Source organism: Aethalodelphis obliquidens, unplaced genomic scaffold, assembly GCF_003676395.1.
Source record: "Aethalodelphis obliquidens isolate GAN/ISIS:26980383/991018 unplaced genomic scaffold, ASM367639v1 scaffold53, whole genome shotgun sequence".
Classification (NCBI taxonomy): Eukaryota; Metazoa; Chordata; class Mammalia; order Artiodactyla; family Delphinidae; genus Aethalodelphis; species Aethalodelphis obliquidens.
Window position 1 is genome coordinate 9862182 of NW_020837997.1, and position 26256 is coordinate 9888437.

Sequence of the window (26256 nt, forward strand, 5' to 3'; positions counted from 1 at the left end):
TTGGGCTCAGGCTGCCGCTGGCGGGGACTGTCCTGCAGGGTGCCGCACCGCACCGGCATTCTGAGCCTGCAGTGAGCAGCGAGCCCCGCCGGGATCCCAGAGCCTCTCAGAGCCAGCGTGCTTGTCTCTGGGTTCTTTGCTCTTTGAAGGCAGCTCAGATGCATTCTTTCTTTCCTTTTCTTTTAAGCCGGCAGTGACCGCCTAGAGCTGGCTGAGGGGGTTTCCTGAGCTGTAGGGGGAGCGCCGGGCGCTGGCCTGGCCCCAGGGAGGGGCCGAGTCCGTCCCAGAGCCCCAGAGCATTGTTCGCAGGGTGGGGCCCCCTCCCCTGAGCACAGGGTGGCCTGACCTGGTGTCGTGTCTGCGTTCAGGTTGAGCTTCAGTGACAGCGAGAGCGACAACAGTGCCGACTCCTGCCTACCCAGCCGGGAGCCCCCTCCACCCAAGAAGCCGCCCCCACCCAACAGCAAGGTAGCGTCCTAGAGGCCGGCTGAGGGTTGGGCCTGGGGTTTCTCCAAGCGTCTGAGGCTCAGGGTGGTGGGCGCAGAGGAAGGTCATTTCACCCCCAGGCCCCAGAGATCGTCAGCTGCCCAGGAGGGGCTGCCCTTAGAGTTGGGTCCAGGGCCAGAGGAGGGAGGACAAGCAGGCCTGGGGCCTGGGAAGGCGGTGGCCCTGGGGGCTGGGGAAGGGGGTGTGGGCTGGCCCTCACAGAGACCTGGGGTCACCCTGCAGACGTCAGGCCGCCGGAGCCCGGAGCCCTGCAGCAAGCCCGAGAAGATCCTCAAGAGGGGTGCCTACGACAAGGTGGGGGCTGGGGGGTGGGGGGACCTACGACAAGGGGGGGGCTGGAGTGGGGAGGGGGCTGGGATGGGGAGGGGCCTGTGACAAGGCGGGGCTGGAGTGGGGAGGAGCCTACAACAAGGCAGGGCTGGGGCGGGGGTGGGGGGGGCTATGACAAGGTTGGGGCTGGGGGAGTGGGGAGGGCCTACGACAGCACCAGCCTGGAGCTGACGTGGGTGTGGTCACAGGGCTACGCGGGGCCACGCGCTGAGCGCCTCTCTGTCCCCCAGGCCTACACTGACGAGTTGGTGGAGCTGCACCGGAGGCTGATGGCGCTGCGGGAGCGCAACGTGCTGCAGCAGGTACTGGATGCAGCCACCCACGCCGCGGCCCCCGGAAGGCAAAGCATCTCAGAGGAGTCCCGGGTGGGGTGCCCCTGAGGCCCGTGGGCTGCTGACCCCGTTAGGCAGCCCCAGGGAATCACTCTCCATTCTCCTCGAGGGCCTGGTGGGGGGCGGGGTCCACGCCAGCCTAGCGCCCTGTACACTGAAGCCACCTGCCACCACCCTCCAGATCGTGAACCTGATCGAGGAGACCGGCCACTTCAACGTCACCAACACCACCTTCGACTTCGACCTCTTCTCCCTGGATGAGACCACCGTGCGCAAGCTGCAGAGCTACCTGGAGGCGGTGGCCACATGACCCTGGGCCGGGTGCCGGGCCGCGTCCCCGGGGTCCTGGGAGGCCACGTCTGGGCCCCGCCTTCCCTCCTCTCTCAACTTGCCCGCCCGCAGCACTGCCTTAGTGACCGCCCTGTCCTCGGCCCACACGGCCAGCTGCACTTTCCTCGTCGGGAGCCCCGGGGCCGAGGGGCCCAGGCCGGCGCTGCTGCTCCCCGACACCCTGGGGCCGTCACCTGGGCCCCCCTTGGAAAGTGGCTTGTGTACTCCCGAGGGGGAAGAGACGTGCCCTGCAGTGGGGGCCTCGCTCCTCGGTGGGGCGTGTGGCCCAGCTTCACTGCCCGGGCCCCTCTGAGAGGCTGGGGCACTGCCTCCGGCCTCCCCCAACGGTTCGGAACACCCCGCCGCGCCCCAGGACCTCAGAGGGCTCCTGCCGCACCAGGACGGGCCCCGCTCGTCCTCCGCGTCAGCCAGACACGGCCCTGTGTCGGCTCTCACTGTGCTGGGACTCCGTGCTGTATAGTTCTCTCTCTATTATATATATATGTCTGCACTGTAGGTACTGAGCGGTTCCCGGGTGTGCATTTCCAGGGCAGCAGTGCACGTGGGGGTGGGGGGTGTAAGGCGGGACTTGTAGGTTGCGATGTCTCCGCTGCCCTTGGCGTCGGGCTGAAGGCCGGGCTGGAGCGCCAGCTCACCCTCTCCAGGTGCAGGGAGGACGCCTCCTGCCGCTCCCGGGGCGGTGAACACTGCGCGCCGCCGTCTCCAGGAGCCGCCCTCCCGGCCCCCAGCCAGCCGCGGGCTGAGACTGGGTCGGCATCCTGGGGCTCGTCCTCTTCCTCCTTCCATAGGATCCTCTTCCTTCTGTTGACCGAGTCTTCGAACTTTGGAAAAAATGAGCTTTTGCCAAATAAGACGGGATAGTTTGTGGAGTTTTTTGAGGAGCGTCAGGACTCAGAACCAGCCCCTCGTGCCTGGGCCCCGGCCGGCGACAGGCCCTCCCACCCCTGCGATTCACGCCGGTCCAGGGCTGGAGACCCAACTCCTCGCACGCCTGAAACTCTCCAAGGGCCAAGCCAGGTCCTCCCTCCCGGCCAGAACGCCCTCACAGAGTCAGCCCACCTTGTGGTGGGCTCCTGGGGGCTGGGGACCTCGACTCAAGGCTCCTCTGGTCCCCACCGGCTCCAGGAGAGGAGGCCAGGGCTGGAGCCAGGCTCACTTCTCTCCCACCCACTGTCGGACGGTCCCTCCTCCCCCCAGTTTGTGAATTCCCACGTGGGGCGTGCCACGCTCCCCTTCCCTGTGGTCCTTGACCATTGTCACTGCTCCGATTCTGTCTGTCTGTCAGGCAGACCCCAAACACTCCCTCGGGAGCCCCGCCTCCAAGGCTTCCCCGAACGCCAGCCTTCCTGGTGAGATCCCAGGACTCGGGGAAGGCCCGAGAACTTTCAGAGGAAACTGCCGTGACTCCTCGCCATCTGCTCTGATTCTCTCCCAACCCCACTGCCTTGAGGTATTAGGAAGAGGGCAGGCCTGTGTGGCAGGCTCCGTGCTGCCACCGTCCCCTTCTCCAGGCAGGCCAACAATACTCCGAAGTGGGGCACTTCTCTTCTCTGGAAACTCTAAGACATTGGACAGAAAGGACTGGCCCGAGAGCAGCAGCTGCCTGGCCCTCTGTGCACAGAGGCCGCTGGGGATCGCGGGTGGGAGCCTCAGCCCAAGGGCCCCAGTCTTTCTCCTTCCGGAGGATCTCCTGGGAGGGGCTGTAGGCCCTCCCGGCTCTGTGACTCGGGCGGCCCTCTGCTCAGGAGCCAGGCTCTGCCCCTGAGGCAGCTAGAGGAAGGCCGGGCTCTCGGGCCTGCCCTTTGCAGTAGCAGCAGCAGCAGCATCTGGCCCTGCCTGCTGTTTCCAGGGCCTTTGGAAGCACCAACCCATTTCTGTTACCTCCTCTGGCCAGAAGGCCCCAGTGCTGGCCATGTGACCACCTGATGGACGTGCCAGGCAGCCAGGGCCCCGACCACGGCATTCCCAGCTGCTCCCCCCACCCCACCCCCAGCTGCCCGGCAGCTGGGCCCACCAGGGCTCTGGGGACGCTTCCATAGGAAGGGGCCGGCACTTTGTGATTGCCGTGTGTTTAGTGTTAAGCCCCCTGACCCCAGTGCAAACCCCGGTGTTTTGCTATCTCCTGAAGAAAATGTAAACCGACGCCTGAAAGCAAAAGGTATCGAATACCTTTCTTACCCACAAGGGTTTTTACAAAGAATGTGTCTAACTAGGAACTAGGACACTCATCGGCCCGAGACCAACTCCTGGATAAGAGGAATAAAGGAGAATTGTGTTTGTAATAAGTTACAGGATTGTTTCTGTCCTGGATTTTAAACTTTTTGTTAAATTGTGAAATTATGGAGGAGTTTTATAGAAAAAAAGTGAAATAAAGTCAGATGGGAAAGCAGAGATCTGTTCAGCTTCATGTATCTGCTTGCTCCCCCCCCCCCCCCCCCAAGGGGGGGGGGGGGGGGGGCCCCCCATCCCCTTGGGGTTCTCCCCCCCCCCCCCCCCCCCCCCGCTGTGGGGTTGGTGGGTGGAGCCACAGAGCACCATGGGGTTCCTCATCTCCTCTCCCCGTCCCAGTGCTTCCAGACCGATGACCAGGAAGAGGAGAGAGGGCTGGAACCGAGCCTGTTGGGCATGACGAGTGGGGACAGGGAATGTGAGCGAGGCTGGCATCCCGTAGGAAGAGAGTCGGCACCACCAGAAACCCAAGAGGCGCGAGATGGCGGAGAACTGAGTGTCTGGTCCTGCTTCTGATGGTGTGTTCTTCCCTTGCACGCAGGCAGCAAGTTTTGCGTTAAAAAGCAAGCCTAACTTCACAATGTGGACGAATGGGTGGGTGGATGAGTGGGTGGATGATGGTGGGGGGGGTGGACGGATGGATGGATAGGTGGGTAGATGGATGATAGCCAGACAGAAAATGTGAGACATCTTTTGCCAGGGGCCAGGGTGCTTGTCTGCCAGTTTGTCTGTGGTGGGTTTTGCTCTGGACTTGGTGTGGCAAAGCTGAGTGAACCCCAAGGAGACGGCTCTCCCAGGCCCTATCTGAGCAGCCCTGTCCACTCTGTGGGCTCCAGTCCCACCAGCGGAGCAGAAGTTCCATTCCTGAGTGGTCGGCATTGCAGGCCAATACTCTCTGCCCACAGCAGATAATTAAAATCACTTTTGTGGGTTGGCAGCCACTTGGGGAGTCAGCTGGCCACACCAGGGTACTCGGGAGCATTTCTTCTTTCTTCTAGTCAGTAGCCAGAATTTCCATTTCCAACATCAAGGCTATGGCCTCCCTGCCCTGTCTTTCCTACCAGAGATTCTGCAGGCCTTTGGGGACAGTTTCTCATCTGAGCTCCTAAATTAGGGACACAGAGTGAAAGAGGGTCCAGAGTGGTTCCCACCGCTCCCAGGCCCCCATAACACAGTAAAGGACGACTTATGTGTAAAAATACAATAGGGCTTGCTACGAGCCAGGCGCTGGACTGGGAGTTGTCTCACAGATTCCACAAACACTCGATGAGGGTAGGGACTGCTGTCAGAATCCCCACCGACAGATGAAGCAACAGCCTGCAAGCGTTGACCCGCCTACAACAATACAGCTAGTAGGCGCATTCCCTGAGACTCAAGACCAGGTATGTGTTAATTTTGTTGCTTACAGTCAATCTTTCTTTGTATTTATCCATATACTGACTCCTTGGGGTCCCCTTCTTTCATTCTGTGTTTCTCTCTGGAATCATTTTCCTTAAGCCTGAAAAAATCTCACTAGCATTGCATTTAGTGCAACAATGAATTCCCTCAGCTTTTGTTCATCTATAAACATCTTCATTTCATCTTTATTCTGTAAGGATATTTGCATTAGGTATAGAATTGTAGATTGGCAGGTATGGTCTGTCCCCACTTTCCACGTGCTGCTCCATCGTCTTTTGGCTTCCATTGTTTCTGTGGAGAAGTCAGCCATTCAGTCTCATTGTTGCCCCTGTGGGTATCGTGTGAACAGTTTCTTACATTTTAGCGATTTGTTTCTTCTATCGATATGACATCTCTGCCCTTTTCGATGTTTTGCCTTGAATTTTTTCAGATCTTTTTTTTTTCAAATTCTAAATGTATATTTGGGTGATGCAAGCACAAGTTCAAAGTTTTCAAGGGCACATGTGCAGTAAGCAGTGAACCTCATTCCTACTTCTTTTCCTTCTCCACTTTCTTATACAGCTCTTGAGAGCCATCTGTGCATGAAGAAGACATAGTTCCTTTACAAGTGGCAGCATACATGCATCCTTTTCTCTTAATATATCTTAGAGTTCATTCCAAATTAGCATGTTGTGTAAATGCACAGTAGTTTACATAACTAGTCCTGCTGGTGGGCATTTAGACCATTTTCCCTCATTTAATTCCGTGACCACACATAACTATACACGTGCAGGTGTGTGATAGCATCTATGATTAACAGCTTTGGCAGTGGACTTGCCTATTTTCTACCAAGTTTCTTGGTATTTATGTCTGTGTGCTTGTGTGTCTATGTGTATTTTTAGGAGCTCCTTATGGAACATGAAATGTAGGACTTTGCAATGTATTCTGTTCCCCCCCAGTTTGCCTGCAGGTTTTGTTTATGGCATTTCCCACCGTGCTGGAGTCTTTCCTTTCAATGGCTTTAGAGGTTGTTACTTCTTGTCTAGGATGATTTTTCTATTTTTTTAAAGTTCTCTCATGATTTATTCCCTCTCTCCTTTTTTCTTTCTCACCTTCCAGTTTGCCGTGAGCTAGGGCCCCACTGATGCATTACTCATTTCCTGCATATATTTCTGTCTGTCCCTGACTTCTCTCTTCTGCATATCTATTTATGCCCATCACTGAGCTTTTAGTTACCGCTGCTTTGTAATTTAGATAATATCTGGTAGGTCTAGTCCCCCTTCATCAATATTCTTTTTTTTTTTTTTTTTTTTTTTTTTTTGCGGTATGCCGGCCTCTCCCGTTGCGGAGCACAGGCTCCAGACGCGCAGGCTCAGCAGCCATGGCTCACAGGCCCAGCCGCTCCGCGGCATATGGGATCCTCCCGGACCAGGGCACAAACCCGTGTCCCCTACATCGGCAGGCGGACTCTCAACCACTGCGCCACCAGGGAAGCCCTCAATATTTTTAAAGAAATTTCCCAGATATTCTTGCATGTTTGTTTTCCATATAACCGAATCAGCTTATGTTGTAAAATGTTTTTCTTTATCGTGTTCTGAAGTTTCACATTAACATTGTTTTTAATTCTAATTTAAAAAAAAAAAACATATCCTGGGTACCATCTGGTGGACTCCCAGAGAACTCTCAACCATTGTGTCTTCAGGTGTTGCTCCTCCCCTTTTCTCTTCTCCCTCTCTGGACCTCCTATGACATAGATTGGAACCTCCAGGATTATTCACCTTTCAGATCTCTAACCAACTCCCATTATGCATATGTTACACGTTTTGCAATTGTGCTACAGCTCTTGGATATCCTTTTCCTCCCTCCCATCCTCTCTCCCTCCCTCCCTCCCTCCCTCCCTCCCTTCTTTCCTTTCTTTCCTTCCTCTTCACTTTCCAGTTTGGGAAGTTTCTATTAACATATCTTCAAGGTCCCTGATTATTTCCTCAGCTGGTCCAGTCTACTAATGAGACCCTCAAAGGCATTCTTCGTTTCTATTATAGTTCTTGATTTCTTTTTTTTTTAATTTTCTGGGTTTTTTAAAATTATTTATTTTGGGGGGGCTGCACTGGGTCTTCGTGGCTGTGCATGGCTTTCTCTAGTTGCGGTGAGTGGGAGCTACTCTTAGTTGCGGTGCGTGGGCTTCTCATTGCAGTGGCTTCTCTTGTGGAGCTCGGGCTCTAGGCACGTGGGCTTCAGTAGTTGTGGCACACGAGCTCAGTAGTTGTGGCTAGGGGGCTCTAGAGTGCAGGCTCAGTAGTTGTGCACAGACTTAACTGCTCTGCGGCATGTGGGGTCTTCCCAGACCAGGGCTCAAACCCGTGTCCCCTGCATCGGCAGGAGGACTCCCAACCACTGTGCCACCAGGGAAGCTCTTGATTTCTAGCCTTTCCTTTTGATTTTCTCTTAGAGTTTCCATCTCCCTGTTCACATGACTCATCTGTTCTTGCATGATGTCCAGTAGGGCCTTAGCTGTAGCACGTTAATCATATTAATCATAGTTGTTTTAGGTTCACAGTCTGATAAATTCAAAATCTCCGCTGCCTTGGAGTGTGGTTCTGACCCTTGCCCTGTCTCTCCAGACTGTGTTTTGCCTTTTAGAATGTTCTATGATTTTTTTGTTGAAAGCTAGACCCAGTATACTGGAGAAAAGGAACTGAGCTGAACAGGCCTTCAGGGGGAGGGTTTATGTTCCTCTGGCCAGGAGTTAGGCTGCATTCACTGTTTGCTGTAGCTGGAGGTGTTCTTGTTTTTGTCTATCCTGAAACCCTGGGTTTCCCTAGTGACTCTTTGTAATTAAAATAGGGTCTGAGCCTTGCAGTCCTTTTTATCTGTAAAACCCTGTTATACAGGAGGCCTCTTGGTGTGGTGGTAAAATGTGTGACGGGAAGCGTTCTGTGGCCTCCACCTTTTAGGGAGCTTGTGCCCTTGGACCGTGACCTTCACAAGTGCTTCTCAGCTTTTTGTTTTGTTTCGTTTGGTATCCTTAGGTGAGAGGAAGCCTAGAGAGGCCTGGAGATGGGTGTTTCCCTTCCCCCAGGTCAATGAAACGCTGGTAAAACCCACTTTGGTCAGGCCCTGCTAAGATAGTTTCCCTTGAGGGCAGGCCTTTGTTAAGGAGAACAGAGTGCTCTGAGACGTGTTTCAAAACAGTTACTTTCCCCCTCCTTCTGCAGGAAGCACCCGAGTTGATTTTGTTTTTACTTGTTCTCTCAGATCGTCACTGTGAGAACCTGGGGGGCTCTTGAAATGTGTGTCCCCCCGCCCCAAGCCTGGGTCTCCAGGCGTTCTTACCCCTCAAGCTCATCCACGCTCACTCTCCAGCAGTGAGTCAGCTCCACACCCCACCGGACACTGGCTCCGGCAGTGGTTTCTGCCCCAGGTAAGCAGAGTGTCCGTGTATCCACCCCTCTCCTGTTTATAGGGTAGGGGTTTGCTCTGCGACCTCAACTCACTGACGGACCCAAGAAGTGTCAATTCTCAGTTTTTCAGCATTCTTCTTGTTGTGAGCACAGAAGTGATGGCCCCCAAGTCCTTTACCCGTCAGACTGCAAACTGCTCTAACCAGCTCCCCTAGCTTATCTCTTGGATGTGATTTCCTAGTCCGCCTCCAAGGAAATAGCTCTGTTTCCCTGGGTGTCAGTTCTTCTGTGTCAGCCTCTTGTCTCCTGATGTTGGCCTCTCTGGACATTTCATGTTCCTTGTTTGTAAACACGACTCTTTTTTTTGTTTTTTAAATTTTTATTTATTTATTTTTGGCTGCATTGGGTCTTCATTGCGGTGCACAGGCTTCTCATTGCGGTGGCTTCTCTTGTTGCAGAGCACGGGCTCTAGGCGCGTGGGCTTCAGTAGTTGTGGTGCACGGACTCAGTAGTTGTGGCTTGTGGGCTCTAGAATGCAGGCTCAGTAGTTGTGGCGCACGGACTTAGTTGCTCCATGGCATGTGGGATCTTCCCGGACCAGGGCTCGAACCCGTGTCCCCTGCATTGGCAGGAGGACTCCCAACCACTACACCACCAGGGGAGTCTGTAAACACGACTATTGAAGGAGGGTTCCCTTGAGTGTGTCCTGGGCTGTGACGGCCTCATCATCCTCCCTCTGAGCCTTGCTTTCAGCTGTGCCCACCCCCCCATTCCCCTATCTGAGCCAGAGGCCCTGCTGTGTAGCACAATCACGCCTACCAGTTAATTCTTACGTCTTTTCTATGGGTCGGGTGCAGGGTGGCATTTAGTATGTACCCTTTGAACCACAAGTCCAGTGTGTGAACCCCTGAACCCAGCCAGGCCCCCTCGCTGTATCAACGGGAGCTGGTCGATCCCTTCCGCAGGTGGACCTCAGGGTGACCGTGAACACTAGGAGGTGTTCCCGCACCATCTCTCAAAAGGGGTGCAGCAACCCCTCAACCTCTCACTGAAAGAGTAACTGTATTTTTCAAAGTAAAGACACCCATGAGCTTTATCGCGTCCGTTTTTGTCTCTTCCGGAGCCCTCAGCGTGAAACTCCTCACCCACCCCAGCACTATGGACGTTTCCGGGAGGGGCCGTCCTGGGCACTGTGGGGTGTTAAGCATCATCCCTGGCCCCCCATCCACCAGTTGCCAGGCGCACCTGCCTGCCTAGCTGTGACAACCACAGATGTCTCCAGATGTTGCCCAGTGTCTCCTGGGCTGGGGCGAGGAGGGGCAGAATCACCCAGGTAAGAACCACTGCTCTAGTGAAACCAAGGTTATTATTCTCCTACATTTAAAACGCTTCCCCAGAGAGGGGCATCTTAGTTCAAACGGGCTCCCTCGCTGGGAGCAGTTCCCTTCCCTCTAGAAGGTGGCTTCTCTATCATCAAACAGGAGAGGCGGGTGGGCAGGGGATGGGCGGGTGTCGGCAGTCACTTCCTAGAGGAAAGGAGCCCACAGTGCTCTCCCGGCCCCTAGGCTTTGTCATATTCCCTGTAAAATCTTTCCGTTTCAGCTAGGCTTCCTTGGGCACCACAGCCCTCTTCAGTTTCATGGTCACCCCTGTAAAGGCATCAAGTTCCAGGTGGGGCCTTCCCTCCACCCCTACCAGGAGTCCCCACCACCACAGGACGAGGAGTCAGCGGCCGAGTCTGCTCTAAGGACACAGAGGGCCAAGTGGCATCGGAATGGCGGGAGGCCTTGATTGGGGAGCCCCGAGAACAGGGGTGCAATAGGCCCATCCCAGGGTGCTAGGAGAACTTCCATCCTGTCGTGGACGCAGCCTCCCCTGCGTGTCAGACTCCCCAGAGGCACCGGTTTAAAACGCAGATGCCGGGGGTCCCCGCTAGGGAGATGGCATTTTAAGAAGCACCCCAGGGCCTTGGGCGCAGCGACCCTGCCCAGACCCCCTCACCCAACTTGAGGATGGTCCACTTGAGGATCTTGGCACTGAAGTGACCTCCACGTTCACGGTGTCAATGCCCTGCCTGCCCAGTGAACTCCATGACCACAGGGTCTCCGTCGTAAACGACATCTGACAGCCCGCTGGACAGGCTCTTGAGCTGCCGGCAGAAGGCGACGGCGTGTGCACGTTGATCGGGCACTGTTGTTTGGGGCTGAGGGGTCAGGGAGCTCCCAAGCCGCCCCTGCATCCACCAGCAGCCCCCAAACCCAGCTCCCCAGGCCGGGGGCTCCCCCTCTGAGGTCACGTGTCACTCTCGCCTCGACCCTGGGGGGTTGGGTCCTCACCCCCATTGCCTCCTACGGGCCAGGGGGGCCACACGCAGATCCACCTGCCATCTCTCTGGACTCCCATTCCCGGGCCAGGCGGGCACCTCGGTGGGCACCTGTGCCCCAGCCTCCTCTGGACAGCCGACTCTTGTTGACCCTGAGCCCCAGCCCCATGGCACACTAGTCAGTCTTCCGAACGGGGTCAAGGCCAGCTGACTGGCCTTCAGGTCATCCGGCAATCTGTCCCAAACCCAGGGGACGCCGTAGAACGTGGTGGGCTTCACCTGCCGCAGCATGTCCATCGGGGAGCCCTGTGCCGCCCAACCATCATTCAATGATCCCCCTTATTGTTTGATACTTAGGTGGGTTGTTTTCTTCCCTCCATTTTTATTAGATAACATGTCAGGGTGAACATCCTCGTAGCTTCAGCTCTGCCTGCACACATGATTACTTGTGCTGTTGCCTGGATTGACTTGAAAATTCAAGATGGCGCACCATTCATTCATCTTGGCAGAACCAGGTGATGCCCTCTGATCCAGGTGGGGCCTCTCCCCTCCACTCCAGACTCTCGGCTACAACTGCCCACTCCTTGTGTCCCCGTCCAACAGGCATCTCAAACTCAACACGGCCCAAACAGAATCCCTGATGTCATCCCCTACCCCAGCCTTCCACAATCTCAGTTAACGGCAGCTCCATCCTGCAAGTTGCACAGGCCAGAAATCTCGGCCATCCTCCGCGCCTTTCATTCTCTCAGACACCTGATCCGTCAAGGCTCTGCCTCCAGAATCTGACCGCTTCTCATCCCCTCCCCCACTACCATCCAGGTCCAAAGCATCTTCATCTCAACCTCAACTATGTTTCCACCCGGTCTGTTTTCCCTGAAGCCACCGAAGGGCGCCTGTGAGCACCTGAGTCAGGTTCGGTTCTGGGCTGCCCATAGCCCTCCAGGGCTCCCTCGGGGTAAAAGCCCCAGGTCCTCCCCTCACCAGCCCCCGTGGCCCACAAGACCGTGTCCCCTTCCTGCCCTCACCTTCTCCCACTCCCCCCACCCCCTCACTTTGCTCCAGCCAGAGTGGTCTCCTCTCTGTTCCTCCAACTTGCCAGCCACGTTCCTGCCCCAGGGCCCTAACACTGCCCCATCACCTCTGCCTCGAGCACCTTCCACCAGATACGTAGCACCCTCCCCCACCTCATTTAAGTCTTTCTTGAAATTTCTCTCTCATAGAGGTTCTCCTTGGCCACCATATGTTAAAATTTCAAACCCCAGCCCTGACTAGTCCACCCCCATCCTGTTTCAGTTTTCTCTGGATCACTGTGTACTCACTGGATACTTTATTATGTTGACTGGACAAGCCCCTGGAAGTCTCTTATGCCCTGTCCGAATCTGGAAAATGGGCATTTATTCGTCGAACACACACCTGAGGGGCCAGTGCTATCCTAGATCCTGGGGCCCATGTGGAACAAGGCAGTCCAGCCCCTCGCCCTCATGGAATTGACCAACTAAACAAATAAATGATACAACCATGGTCGCAGGGGGCCAGTAAGGCCGGGCAGAAAATTTTAAAAGGGTGTGTGATAGAGAGTGAGTCTGGGTGGTGAGTTTGGGGAGTCAGGGTGATCAAGAACGACCTGGCCGTGGATGAGAGTCGCTGGAGAAGAGACATAGTTAATAACAGCCACTGTAAGAAGAGTAATTAATGCTAATGCAATGCTTCGTGTGCCAGGAGCTATTTTTTAAAAAATAATTAATTAATTTATATTTTAAGAAAGACTTCCTGAGTCTTTTGTCTTTTTTGTTTTTAATTTTTGGCTGCGTTGGGTCTTTGTTGCTGCGTGTGGGCTTTCTCTGGTTGCGGCGAGCGAGGGCTACTCTTCGTTGCGGTGCACAGGCTTCTCACGGTGGTGGCTTCTCTTGTTGTGGAGCATGGGCTCTAGGCGTGCGGGCTTCAGTAGATGCGGCACGTGGGCCCAGTAGTTGCGGCACACGAGCTTAGTTACTCCGCAGCATGTGGGATCCTCCCAGACCAGGGATCGAACCCGCGTCCCCTGCATTGGCAGGCAGATTCTTAACCACTGAGCCACCAGGGAAGTCCAGGATCTATTTGCTATGCGTAAACTCACGGAATCCTTGTAGCAAATCTTTGTGCTAGGTGCTATTATACATTTTAATATATTTATGTAAAAATGCCAGTATAAGAAATACATTTCAAATTTAAACTATAAAATGGATCTGTTCACATATAAATTTTAAAATTTTAATATTATTTATATCTATCTATAATACCCCATTTTACAGATGGGGAAACTGAGGCACAGTGATGCTAAGTAGGGTTTTTTTGTTTTGCTTTTTGTGGTACACGGGCCTCTCACTGTTGTGGCCTCTCCCGCTGCGGAGCACAGGCTCCGGACGCGCAGGCTAGGCGGCCACGGCCCACGGGCCCAGCCGCTCCGCGGCACGCAGGATCCTCCCGGACCGGTGCACGAACCCGTGTTCCCTGCATCGGCAGGCGGACCCTCAACCACTGCGCCACCAGGGAAGCCCTGTTTTTTTTGTTTGTTTGTTTGTTTGGTTGGTTTTTTTTTTGCGGTATGCGGCCCTCTCACCGCTGCGGCCTCTCCCGCGGCGGAGCACAGGCTCCGGACGCGCAGGCTCAGCAGCCATGGCTCACGGGCCCAGCCACTCCGCGGCATGTGGGATCCTCCCGCGTCGGGGCACGAACCCGTGTCCCCTGCATCGGCAGGCGGACTCTCAACCACTGTGCCACCAGGGAAGCCCCTAAGTAGGTTTTTTTTTTCCCACAAAAAAATCACACGAATTTAATGTACACATGTTGATGAGCGAAGCTAAGGGATTTGAGCAAGAATACGCGGGTAGTGGTGGAGCTGAGATTCAAACCCATGAATTCAGGAAGCCTTAAAGAAACCGGCCAAAGACACAGAGGGGAACGAGGGCCCGGTGCGGGAGGGAAGAAATGGTGCGCAGGCGCAGGAAGGAAGGAGCAGTGCGCAGGCGCAGCAGGGAAGAAGCGGCGCCAAGGAGTGGCGCGCAGGCGCAGGAGGGGGAAGAGGGCGGTGCGCAGGCGCAGGAGGGCACCGTGAGGAAGGCCTGGTTAGCGCGCTGCCGTTCCTCGTGGTACCTGATGTGGGCTAGCAGGTGCCAGAGTGTTCCTCTGCTTGGAGCCAAGCGCTATGTAGTTGGCGTACTTGATGGCCGTGCCAGAGACCACCACAGTGATGGGTGCCTCTCTGACGAAGGAGACCTCGTGCCAGCAGGTACACCTCGCCATCCCGCTTTGTGGTTCAACGGTGGTGGTGTGAGGGCAGGCCCAGACCCCAGGTAGGTGAGAAAGACGGGGGAGGACGGGCACAGGGGCGGGGGTGTGGCGCTGATGGTGTTACCAACCGGGGATCTTGGCTTCCTTAGTGTACAGAAATTGATAGGAGACGTGAGGAAAATTCAGGCAAGGGTTTATTGCGGCCCCTGCTGCAGCAGGAAGGAGCAAAAAAGTCACAAGTTCTCTTGCTTGCTGGTTCCTTACATGGTGTGGGTCCAGAGGTCGGGCGCGAGTGGTGGCTCAGGCGGTCGGCCCACCCGCTTGGTGGTGCTGTGAGGGGTTTTGGTCTTTTTGTATCTTGTTGTTTATAATTTGCCCCACCTGCTTATGCACGCAGTTTTTAGTCCCATATGGCTTCCTTGTATTTTGTTGCTCAAAGAGAGGTGTGTCCAGGTGCAGGCACTGCAGCAAAGGGCCCCAGGTCCCAGCCTGTCTCAATGCAGGCAGAGAAAGTCGAGGGAGAGTGGGGTGAGGGGAGAGGCGTGAGGGATACAGTGAGAAAGACAGGGGCTCGCTGATGGCGAAAGGACACAGGGACAGGTGGACAGACAGATGCACTGGCCCAGAGAGCAGAGGACAGCAGCAGACCCACCAGCAAGCAGGCAACTCAGTCCAACTGTTGGTCCTCTAGACCCCTCCCCTCCGGGACCAGGCGCCTCTGACAGCGAGTGACCACCTGCACACACACAGACGCCCAGCCTAGCGTCCAGGCAGAGAAACAGTGTCCCCCTATCCAAAACAAAAAATCTTGACCTCAGGGATCCCAAAGCCGGCTCAGAGACCCTGGGTCGCCTCTGCGGGGCCCAGCCCTCAAACTGGTCTGTCTGGGAGCCTCACCAACCACAGCCAGGGCCCAAGGAGCCCGCCACCACTGGCTTTCATTACTGGCGGGTGAGGTCTCTCCTTCGTTGAGCTCAGCATCTTGGGCGAGGACATGGTGTCCAGGTGACTTTCACGTCTGTTCACACTTGTCTGCGGGGCACCTGGTCTCCTGGGACTGGGCAGACAGATACTCATACAAGCAAGGTTGCAGCAGAGTGGAGGGCGGGGAGTGACCAGCGATGGGGAGGCACTGGGCTCCCCCCGGATCACGGGGTGGTCGGGGAAGGCTTCTCTGAACAGTGGGTAGGAGTTGACCAGGCAAGGGGAGCGAGAAGCATCTGAGAAGAGAGTGATGTGACCTAGACGGTTGGGGCTGGAGGATAAGGAAAAGTGGGTGGTGTGGAAGGAAGTGAGACGAGACAGGGGGTGCGGGCCAGATCACGTGGGGTCCTGTTGGCCGTGTTAGTAAAGAATTGTTTTCTGGTATTTTCGGCGCCCCCCCCCCCCCAGCAACCCACGTGCAGAGATTCATCCCTGGTGGAAGCTGAAATAGCTGGGCTCCCAGCCCCCGCCTTCCACCCACAGCGCATTTTCACCCCCCTGTCTGTGGGTTCCGCAGCCCGCATCCATCCTGGCAACACAACCTGCTGCGCCTTGGCAGAGGCCAGTCTTAGGGGGCAGGGGTCCACCCAAGAAGCCCCTTCACCCTGTGCCCCTACAGCCCATGGTTCCCAAGGTGACAATCTCCAGGGAGGAGCTGGCGGCAGAGTCTTGGGTTCCAGTGTGAAAGCTAGAGGGATTCCAGAGTCACTGCTCAGCATTCATTGTTGGCTTTCAGAGAAGGAGTTCACAAGGGAGCCTGAAAAAGAGTAGGGGGATGGAGGAGGCAGGCTCGGAAGGTGTGATGTCATGGAGGCCAAAGAAGCAGAGGGTTTCCAAAAGCAAGGCAGGGTCAGCAGGACCCAGGGCTCCCAAAAGGTCAAGGACTTTGAGTCACTGTGCCTGGGGGTTCATGAATTCATTTGCCCACCAGGCATGATCTATAGATAGTCTCCTGTGTGTGTACGGCTGCATTTTCAAATATTGTTGGATGCTGTTGAGGTTGATAAACTAAGAAATCATTTAAAAGCCTCTCTGGTTCCTCAAAAAATTAAATAGAATTACCATATGACCCAGTAATCTTATTTCTGGGTATATATCCAAGAGAATTGAAAGCAGGGGCTGGAAGAGAGATTTCACACCCATGTTCACAGCAGCATTATTCACAGTAGCCAAAAGGAAGCAACCCATTGTCCGTTGACAGATGAATGGAAAAACAAAATGTCGTCCCATGGAATGTTATTCAGCCTTCAAAAGGAGGGAAGTTCTGACACATACTGTGATGTGGATGAACCTTGAGGAAATTATGCTCAGTGAAATAAGTCAGTTACAAAATGATAACTATTCCACTCTTATTATGTACTTAAAATTAGTGGCATTCATGGAGACAGGAAGTAGAATGGTGGTTGCCAGGGGAGAGGGGGTGTGGGGAGTTGTTTAATGTGAATAGTGTTTCAGTTTTGCAACGTGCACAACAATCTAATCTACTTAATCACACTGAACTATGTATTTTTAAATGGTAAATTAACATGAAATGGTAAGTTTTGTGTTTACCACAAATTAAAAAATAAGTTAAAAAAAAAGCCTTTCTGGGCTTTCCTGGTGGAACAGTGGTTAAAGAATCCGCCTGCCAATGCAGGGGACATGGGTTCGATCCCTGGCCCAGGAAGATCCCACATGCCGCGGAGCAACTAAGCCCGTGCACCACAACTACTTAGCCTGCGCTGTAGAGCCCCTGTTCTGCAACAAGTGAAGCCACGACAATGAGAAGCCCGTGCACCGCAACGAAGAGTAGCCCCCGCTCACCACAACTAGAGAAAGCCCGTGCACAGCAACAAAGACCCAACACAGCCAAAATTAAAAGCAAATAAATAAATTTATATATATATAGAAAAGCCTTTCTGAACTTAGTAGCCTGTCATTTCTTAAAGAACAGCTGTTAAGAGAACAGTGAGGCCAGGATGAGAACCGTTGAGAAAATACGTGTATTTCTCTACTGAGTTTGAGCATTTTTTGTACAGTATAATCAGCTATATGTATTTCCTTTATGAGGGATAAATATTGAAAAGTAAGTAAAAAAACACTGCTGAAGATATATGCTCATCTCTGTAAAAAAAAAAAAAAAAGCCGATATGTTTTGAGAAATACATTGACAGTGAAGTGTCTAGTTATAATATTAACACAAAAAAACCCAGCTTTCCCATATATCAACACTAACCACCTAGAAAAAGGGAGAAATCACATCCACGATGGAAACACAAACTATAAACTAGAAGTAAGTTGACCAGAAATTATACGAGATAATTAAAGATAAAATTATTAACATTTAGGACATTCCCTGGCAGTCTAGTGGTTAGGACTCTGTGCCTTCTCTGCAGGGGGCATGGGTTCAATCCCTGGTCAGGTTACTAAGATCCCACAAGCCTTGGGACGCGGCCAAAAAAAATTATTAAGGTTTACTAAAGAAAAGACATGAATAAATTGAAAGAGACATCATATTAATGAATGAGAAGGCTGGATCAACATTGTAGAAGTTATTCTTCCACAGATTAATCAATATAAATTCCATTTCATTAAAAATCCCAACAGGAATTTTTATGGAACTTAGGTTGGTTTTAAAGTTTACATAGGAGGACTTCCCTGGTGGTCCAGTGGTAAAGAATCTGCCTTTCAGTGCAGGGGATGCGCGTTCTATCCCTGGTTGGGGAACTAAGTTCCCACATGCAGCGGGGCAACTAAGCCCACGCACCACATCTACTGAGCTCACGTGCCCTGGAACCTGTGCACCACAACTAGAGAGAGAAAACCCGCATGCCACAACTAGGGAGAAGCCTGCACAGCACAACGAAAGATCCTGCACGCCTCAATGAAGACCCCGCGCGTGCTTCAACTAAGACCCGATGCAGCCCCCCCCAAAAAAAGAAAATAAATAAATATTTAAAAAATAGTTTACATAGATAGTAAATTGCAAGAAAAAAATAACAAAGGAGGTCTTGTCCTGCCAAAATCAAAACACCCTATAAAGCTATAATCATTAAAACAGCATGAAGGACTTATAATTAGAATATACAAAGAACTCTTGTAAGCCAACAATAAAAAGACAAAGAACTCAGTTCAGAAATGGGCAAAGAATTGGAATGGACGTTTCACCAAAGAAGATATGCATATGGATATATGTGGTACATCCAGGTAATGGAATACTACTCAGCTATAAAAACAAACTATTGATATGCACAAATGAACTTATGCTATCTGAGAGAAGACACTAGGACAACCACTACTGCCTGGAGGATGATGGATCCCAACCCCATTCTAACAGTCGGAAGCTAGAAAGCTAAAAACTGTATTCCCCAGAATCCCATGCAGGGAAGTTTCTGGACATAACTTGGGTTCTGCTAATCATGACTGATTTGGAAGTGCCACAGGGAGAGCCAGGTTGGTTGCCGAGGTGCTTCTGGGGCCAGCAGCAGTGGCATCAGCTTTCTGCCTTGGCCGGCAGTTTCCTGACTCAGCGGCCTCTTGAGTATAAGCAGTTTTCCTGGTCACAGCAGATACAGCGTGATTCCACTGTCAGCTGCTGTAGAGATGATGGAGCCTTCTGGACTGATGAACTAGGGCTTGTTTTCGGAACATACTCTTCCAGCCCCACCGATGATTTTTTTTTTTCAGATTTAAAAAAAAAAATTTATTCGTTTATATTGGCTGCATTGGGTCTTCGTTGCTGCATGTGGGCTTTCTCTGGTTGCAGCAAGCGAGGGCTACTCTTCTTTGCGGTGTGCGGGCTTCTCATTGCGGTGTCTTCTCTTGTTATGGAGCATGGGCTCTAGGCTTGCGGGCTTCAGTAGTTGTGGTGTGCGGGCTCAGTAATTGTGGTGCACGGGCTTAGTTGCTCCATGGCATATGGGATCTTCCCGGACCAGGCATCGAACCCGTGTCCCCTGCATTGGCAGGCAGATTCTTAACCACTGTGCCACTGGGGAAGTCCATCTCCCAGATTTTTTGAGCTATGATTTACAAACTGTAAAATTCACCTCTTGTAACAGTACAACGACTTTTAATAAATTCATACAGCATGAGACCATCACCACAATCTAGTTTGGGGACACTGTCACCCCAAAAACTTCCCTTGTGCCTGTTGAGATCAGTCCTGCTCCTAATCCCAGCCTCAGGAAACCACTGATCTGTGATCTGTCAAGGTAGTTTTCCCCTTGGTAGAAATTTCACATAAATGAGATAATACAACATTGTAGCCTTTTGTGTCTGGCTTTCTCTACTTAGCACAAGTTCATTTGCATGTATCAGTAGTTCATTCATTTTTATGGTTGATCAGTATTTCATTATTTGGATGTATCGTGTTTATCAAGTCAGCAGTTGATGGGCATTTGGACTTTTTCACAGCATTTGGTGATTATGAATAATGCTGCTATGGACATTCATGTACAACTTTTTGTGTGTGAACATGCTTTCATTTCTCTTGGGCATATATAGGAGCTGAATTGCTGGGTCATGTAGTAACTCCATATTTAACATTTTAAGGAATTTCTAAACTGTTTTCCAAAGTAGCTGTACCATTTTACATTCTCACCAGTGATGTGTGAGGGTTCCAGTCCCTCCACATCCTCAGCCACACTTGGTATTACCAGATTTTTTATGTTAGCTGTCATAGTAGGTGTGAAGTGGTATCTCGTTGTGGTTTTGATTTGCATTTCCCTGATGGCTCACGATGTTGATCATCTCCTCATGTGTTTATTGGCCATTTGTATGTTTTTAGAGAAATGTTCATTCAAATCCTTTGTTCATTTCTAAGTTGAGTCATTTGTCTTTTTACTATTGAATTGTAAGCGTTCTTTGTATATTCTGGCTACAAGTCCTTTAGCAGATACATGATTCTTAAATACATTTGTCTTCATTTTCAAAGCTGACATTTGTTTGACAGTATGGTTTGAAGGGCAAGAATTTTAAATTTTGATGAAGTCCAGTTTTGTCATTTCTTTCATTTATGGTTTGTGTTTTGGTGTCATGTCTAAGAAGTCATTACCTAAGCTGGAACATAGAGAGTGGCATTGACATATATATACTACCAAATGTAAAATAGATAGCCAGTGGGAAGCAGCCGCATAGCACAGGGAGATCAGCTCGGTGCTTTGTGACCACCTAGATGGGTGGGATAGGGTGGGTGGAAGGGAGACGCAAGAGGGAGGGGATATGGGGATATATGTATATGTATAGCTGATTCACTTTGTTATACAGCAGAAACTAAAACACATTGTAAAGCAATTATACTCCAATAAATATGTTAAAAAATGAAATAAAATGTGGTTTATTTAAAATGTATAAAATTTGAAGATACTGTCATAAAAATTATATACTAAATGTGAAAAATCAAAAATTAAAATTATTTTCACATTTGTTTTCAAATATTATCTTTTTTCCAAACTGTTGAAAATTATTTATAAAATGAAAAAAGTATACAAATTGTAATTAACAAATACCAAATTTTAAGTAAAATAATAATAATAAATAAAAAAGAAATCATTACCTAATCTGAGGGCACAAAGATTTTCCCTTATGTTTTTTTCTCTCCCAACACTTTTGTAGTTTTGGCTTTTATATTTTAGGTGTATGATACATTTTGAGTTAATTTTTGTATATGGTATGAAGTAAAGGTCTGAAGTTTTCTAAGTTATTTATTTATTTGCGTATTATCCAGCATTATTTGTTGAAAAAGCTATCTTTTTTGCATTGAACTGCTTTGACAACTTTTTTTTTTAAGTATAGTTGATTTACAATGCTGTGTTAGTTTCAGGTGTAGAGCACAGTGATTCAGTTATACATATATTTTTCTTTTTCATATTTTTTCATTATAGGTTATTAAAAGGTATTGAATGTAGTTCCCTTTGCTATACAGTAAATCCTTGTTGCTTATCTATTTTATGTATAGTTTGTATCTGTTAATCCCATACTCCTAATTTATCTCTCTCCCTCTCCTTTTCCCCTTTGGTAACCTGTGCATCTGTTTCTGTTTTGTATATAGATTCATTTGTATTATTTTTTATTTATTTTTTGATAGTTCATAAATATTTATTAAAATTCAAAGTTGGAGAATTCCCTGGTGGTCCAGTGGTTAGGGCTCTGCGCTTCCACTTCAGGGGGCACAGGTTCAATCCCTGGTGGGGGAACCAAGATTCTACATGCTGTGCAGCATGGCCAATAAATAAAATAGGCTTTAAAAAAAATTGAAAGTTGTTTCCTCTCCTATCCCATGAGCATCCATCCAGCTGCCTGTCAACTGTTAAGATGCATGACTGCTGTCATAAATGCCCTTTGCTTAAAACTTCTTGCTCCCTACGTTGTAGCCAGTACCTCTCTTGACACCTTTATATAAAAGATATCCAAAACTTGCACCCCAAGCAAGCCATCCATGGATAAAAACGTGTACCCAGGATCAAAAAATTGGCCCGGACAGGTCAAGGATTCAAGTCCACCCCTTCAACTTTCAGCTTAGTACCTACATAGTGCTTAACTTCCTGCATAGTGCCTGTTTGCCCATGGATACAGCATTAAGCTTGTGCTTTAAGACCCCAGCAGCAGTTCTCATCCCTTTGGTACACAACTGTCCACCAGAAGCCATCAAAAGCCACATTGCATTCATGCCTGGCACCCATGCCTGGCACCGTTCCAAGAGCTGTCTCGTACCTTCTAAAGCTGTATTATTTTTTAGATTCTACATATAAGTGATATAATATTTGTGTTTCTCTGTCTGACTTGCTTCACTAAATATAATATTCTCTAGGTCCAACCATGTTGCTGCAAATGGCAATATTTCATTATTTTTTATGGCTCAGTAATATTCCATTATATGTGAGATGTGTGTGTGTATACACACATGTATATATATATAGTCACATCTTATAAAGCCAATCATCTGTTGATGGGCACTTGCGTTGTTTCCATGTCTTGGCTGTTATAATTAGTAGTGCTATGAACATTGAGGTGCCTGTATCTTTTTGACTTAAAGTTTTTATTTTTTCCATATATATACCCAGGAGAGGAATTGCTGGATTATATGGTAGCACTATTTTTAGTTTTTTAAGGACTCTCCATACTGTTTTCCACAGTGGCTGCACCAATTTACTTTCCTACCAACAGTGTAGGAGGGTTCCCTTTTCTCCACACCCTCTCTAGCATTTGTTATTTGTAGACTTTTTGATGGTACCCATTCTGACCCGTGTGAGGTGGCACCTCATTGTGATTTTGATTTTTATTTCTCTAATAATTAGCGATGTTGGGCATCTTTTCATGTGCCTGTTGACCATCTATATGTCTTCTTTGGTGAAATGTCTGTTTGAATCTTCTGCCCATTTTTTTTGATTGGGTCGTTTGGGGTTTTTTGACATTGAGTTGTATGAGCTGTTTGTATATTTTGGGTATTAACCCTTTGTTGATTGCATTGTTTGCAGATATTTTCTCCTATTCCATAGGTTGTCTTTTCATTTTGTTGATGGTTTCCTTTGCTATACAACAGCTTTTAAGTTTGATCAGGTTCCATTTGTTAATTTTTGCTTTTATTTCTTTTGCCTTGGGAAACTGATATAAGAAAATTTATGTCCCAGAATGTTTTGCCTATGTTCTTTCTAGGAGTTTTATGATGTCCTGTCTTATATTTAGGTCTTTAAACCATTTTGAGTTTATTTTTGTATATGGTGTGAGGGAGTGTTTTGATTTCATTGATTTACATGTAGCTATCCAGCTTTTCCAACACCACTTGTTGAAGAGACTGTTGTTTCTTCATTGTGTATTCTTGCCTCCTTTGTCATAGATTAATTGACCGTAGGTGTGTGGGTTTATTTCTGGGCTCTCTATTCTGTTCCATTGATCTATATGTCTATTTTTGTGCCAGTACCACACTGTTTTGATTACTGTAGCTTTGTAGTATGTCTTAAGTCTGGAAGGGTTATGCCTCCAGCTTTGTTCTTTTTCCTCAGGATTGCTTTGGCATTTCTGAGTCTTTTGTGTTCCCATATAAATTTTAGTATTATTTCTTCTAGTTCTGTGAAAAATGTCATGGGTAGTTTGATAGAGATTGCATTAAATCTGTTGGTTGCTTTGGGTAGTATGCCCATTTTAACAATATTAATTCTTCCAGTCTAAGAGCATGGGATATCTTTCCATTTATTCGAATCATTTTCAGTTTCCTTTATCAGTGTTTTACAGTTTTCAGTGTATAGGTTTTTCTCCTCCTTGGTTAACTTTATTCCTAGGTGGGCTTTTTGTTTTTGTTTTTGACACGATTTTAAATGGCATTGTTTTTTTTTTAATTTTCTCTTTCTGATATTACATTGTTAGTGTAAAGAAATGCAACCCATTTCTGTATATTAATCTTATATCCTGCTATCTTACTCAATTCATTTATTCTAATAGTTTTTGTGTGGAGACTTTGGGGCTCTCTATATATAGTATCATGTCATCTGCAAATAGTGAGTTTTATCTCCTTCCTTCCAATTTGGATACCTTTTATTTCTTCTTCTTTTCTGATGGCTGTGGCTGGGACTTCAAATTCTATGTTGAATAGAAGTGGTGAGAGTGGGCATCCTTGTCTTTTTCCTGAATTTAGCAGAAATGCTTTCAGCTTTTCACCATTGAGTATTATGTTGGTTGTGGGTTTGTCGTAAGTGGCTTTTATTATGTTGACATATGTTGCCTCTGTACCCACTTTGGTGAGAGTTTTTTTTATCATGAATGCATGTTGAATTTTGTCAAATGCTTTTCCTTTGTCTATTGAGATGATCATGTGATTTTTGTTTTTACTTTTGTTAATGTGGTGTATCACATTGATTGGTTTGCATATGTTGAACCATCCTCTCAACGCTGGAATGAATCCAACTTGATCATAGTGTATGATCCTTTTTGTGTATTGTAGGATTCGGTTTGTTAATATTTTGTTGAGGATTTTTGCATCTGTGTTCATCAAAGATAACATCCCGGGAACTTTCCTGGTGGCGCAGTGGTTAAGAATCTGCCTGCCAATGCAGGGGATACGGGTTCAAGCCCTGCTCTGGGAAGATCCCACATGCTGCGGAGCAACTAAGTCCATGCGCCACAACTACTGAATCCCGCGTGCCTAGAGTCCATGCTCTGCAACAAAAGAAGACACCGCAATGAGAAGCCTGGGCGCCGCAACAAAGAGTAGCCCCTGCTCGCCGCAACTAGAGAAAGCCCGCACCCAGCAAGGAAGACCCAATGCAGCCAAAAATAAATAAATAAAAATAAATTTTAAAAAAAGATAATGGCCTGTAATTTTCTTTTTTTGCAGTGTCTTTGTCTGGTTTTGGTATCAGGGTGATGGTGGCTTCATGGAATGAATTTGGGAGTCTTCCCTTCTCTTTAATCTTTTGGAGTAGTTTGAGAAGGATGGGTATAAGTTCTTCTTTGTATGTTTGGTAGAATTCCCCAGTGAAGCCATCTGGTCCTGGGCTTTTGTTTGCAGGGAGTTTTTAAACTACAGATCCTATTTCACTTCTAATGATCTGTCTGTTCAAATTATCTGTTTCTTCTTGACTCAGTTTTGGCAGGCTGTATGTTTCTAGAAATTTGTCCATTTCTTCTAGGTTGTCCAGTTTGTTGGCATAAAACTGTTCATAGTATTCTCTTGTGTATTTTTGTTGTTGTTGTTGTATTTCTATTGTATCAGATGTTATTTCTCCTCTTTCATTTCTTAACTTATTTGGGTCCTCTCTTTTTCTTCTTGGTGAGCCTGGCTTGAGGTTTGTCAATTTTGTTTATCTTTTCAAAAAAACCACCTCTTGGGTTTTTCTAATCTTTTCTGGTTTTTTTTTTTTGATCCCTATTTTATTTATTTCCTTTCTGATCTTCATTATTTCCTTCCTTCTGGTGATATTAGGTTTTGTTTTTGTTTTTGTTTTTGCAGTACATGGGCCTCTTACTGTTGTGGCCTCTCCCGTTGCGGAGCACAGGCTCCGGACGTGCAGGCTCAGCGGCCATGGCTCACGGGCCCAGCCGCTCTGCGGCATGTGGGATCTTCCCGAACCGGGGCACGAACCTGTGTCCCCTGCATCAGCAGGTGGACTCTCAACCACTGCGCCACCAGGGAAGCCTGACATTAGGTTTTGATTGTTCTTTTTATAATTCTTTTAGGGGGTAGTTCAGATTTTTTATTTCGATTTTTTCCTTGTTTCTTGAGGAAGACCTCTATTGCTATGAACATCCCTCTTAGAATTGCTTTTGCTGCATCCCATAGATTTTGTAAGGTTGTGTTGTCATTTTCACTTGTCTTTAGATATTTTCTGGTTTCTTCTTTGATTTCATTGTTGACCTATTGGTTTTTTAGCAGCATGTTGTTTAGTTTCCATGTGTTCATTTTCTGGTTTTTCTTTCTGTGGTTGATTTCTAGTTTCATACCTTTGTAGTCAGAAGATGCTTGAAATAATTTCTATCCTCTTAAATTTGCTGAGGCTTGTTTTGTAACCTACTATGTGGTCTCCTAGAGAACGTTCAGTGATCACTTGAAAAGAATGTGTATTCTGGTTTTTTTTTTTTCTTTTTGGAGGTAGTATCCTGTAGACATCATTTAAGTCCAACTGGTCTATTGTATCATTTAGGACCTCTGTTGCCTTATTGATTTTCTGTATAGAAGATCTGTCCATTGATGTCAGTGGGGTGTTAAAGTCTCCTACTATTATTGTATTCCTTCATTTTCTCCTTTTATGTCTATTAGTATTTGTATTATATATTTAAGTACTCCTATGGTGGGTGCATATATGTTAACGAACGTAATATCCTCTCTTGTTTTGGTCCTTTTGTCATCATATAACATTCTTCATTGTTATTCTTTGTGGACTTCGTTTTTTTTTTTTTTTTTTCTGTACGCAGACCTCTCACTGTTGTGGCCTCTCCCGTTGCGGAGCACAGGCTCCGGACACGCAGGCTCAGCGGCCACGGCTCACGGGCCCAGCCGCTCCGCGGCACGTGGGATCTTCCCAGACTGGGACATGAACCCGTGTCCCCTCCATCAGCAGGTGGACTCTCAACCACTGCGCCACCAGGGAAGCCCTCGACTTTGTTTTAAAGTCTATTTTGTAGCCAGGTCATGGAAGCAACCTAAATGCCCATCGACAGACGAATGAATAAAGAAGAT

General features: G+C 49.0%; 1 protein-coding gene across 2 annotated transcripts in view; it reads left to right on the forward strand.

The window, feature by feature from the left end:
- The window catches only part of MLLT1 (MLLT1 super elongation complex subunit), a 64726-nt gene extending 60817 nt beyond the window's left edge, over positions 1 to 3909 (forward strand). For both annotated transcript variants that reach the window (XM_027085333.1, XM_027085332.1), the window contains 4 exons: positions 369 to 468; positions 730 to 801; positions 1068 to 1139; positions 1351 to 3909. In XM_027085333.1, the coding sequence (XP_026941134.1) occupies positions 369 to 468; positions 730 to 801; positions 1068 to 1139; positions 1351 to 1479 (373 nt within the window). In that variant the 3' untranslated portion in view covers positions 1480 to 3909. The remainder of the gene's footprint in view (positions 1 to 368; positions 469 to 729; positions 802 to 1067; positions 1140 to 1350) is intronic.
- Positions 3910 to 26256: the final 22347 nt, after the last annotated feature.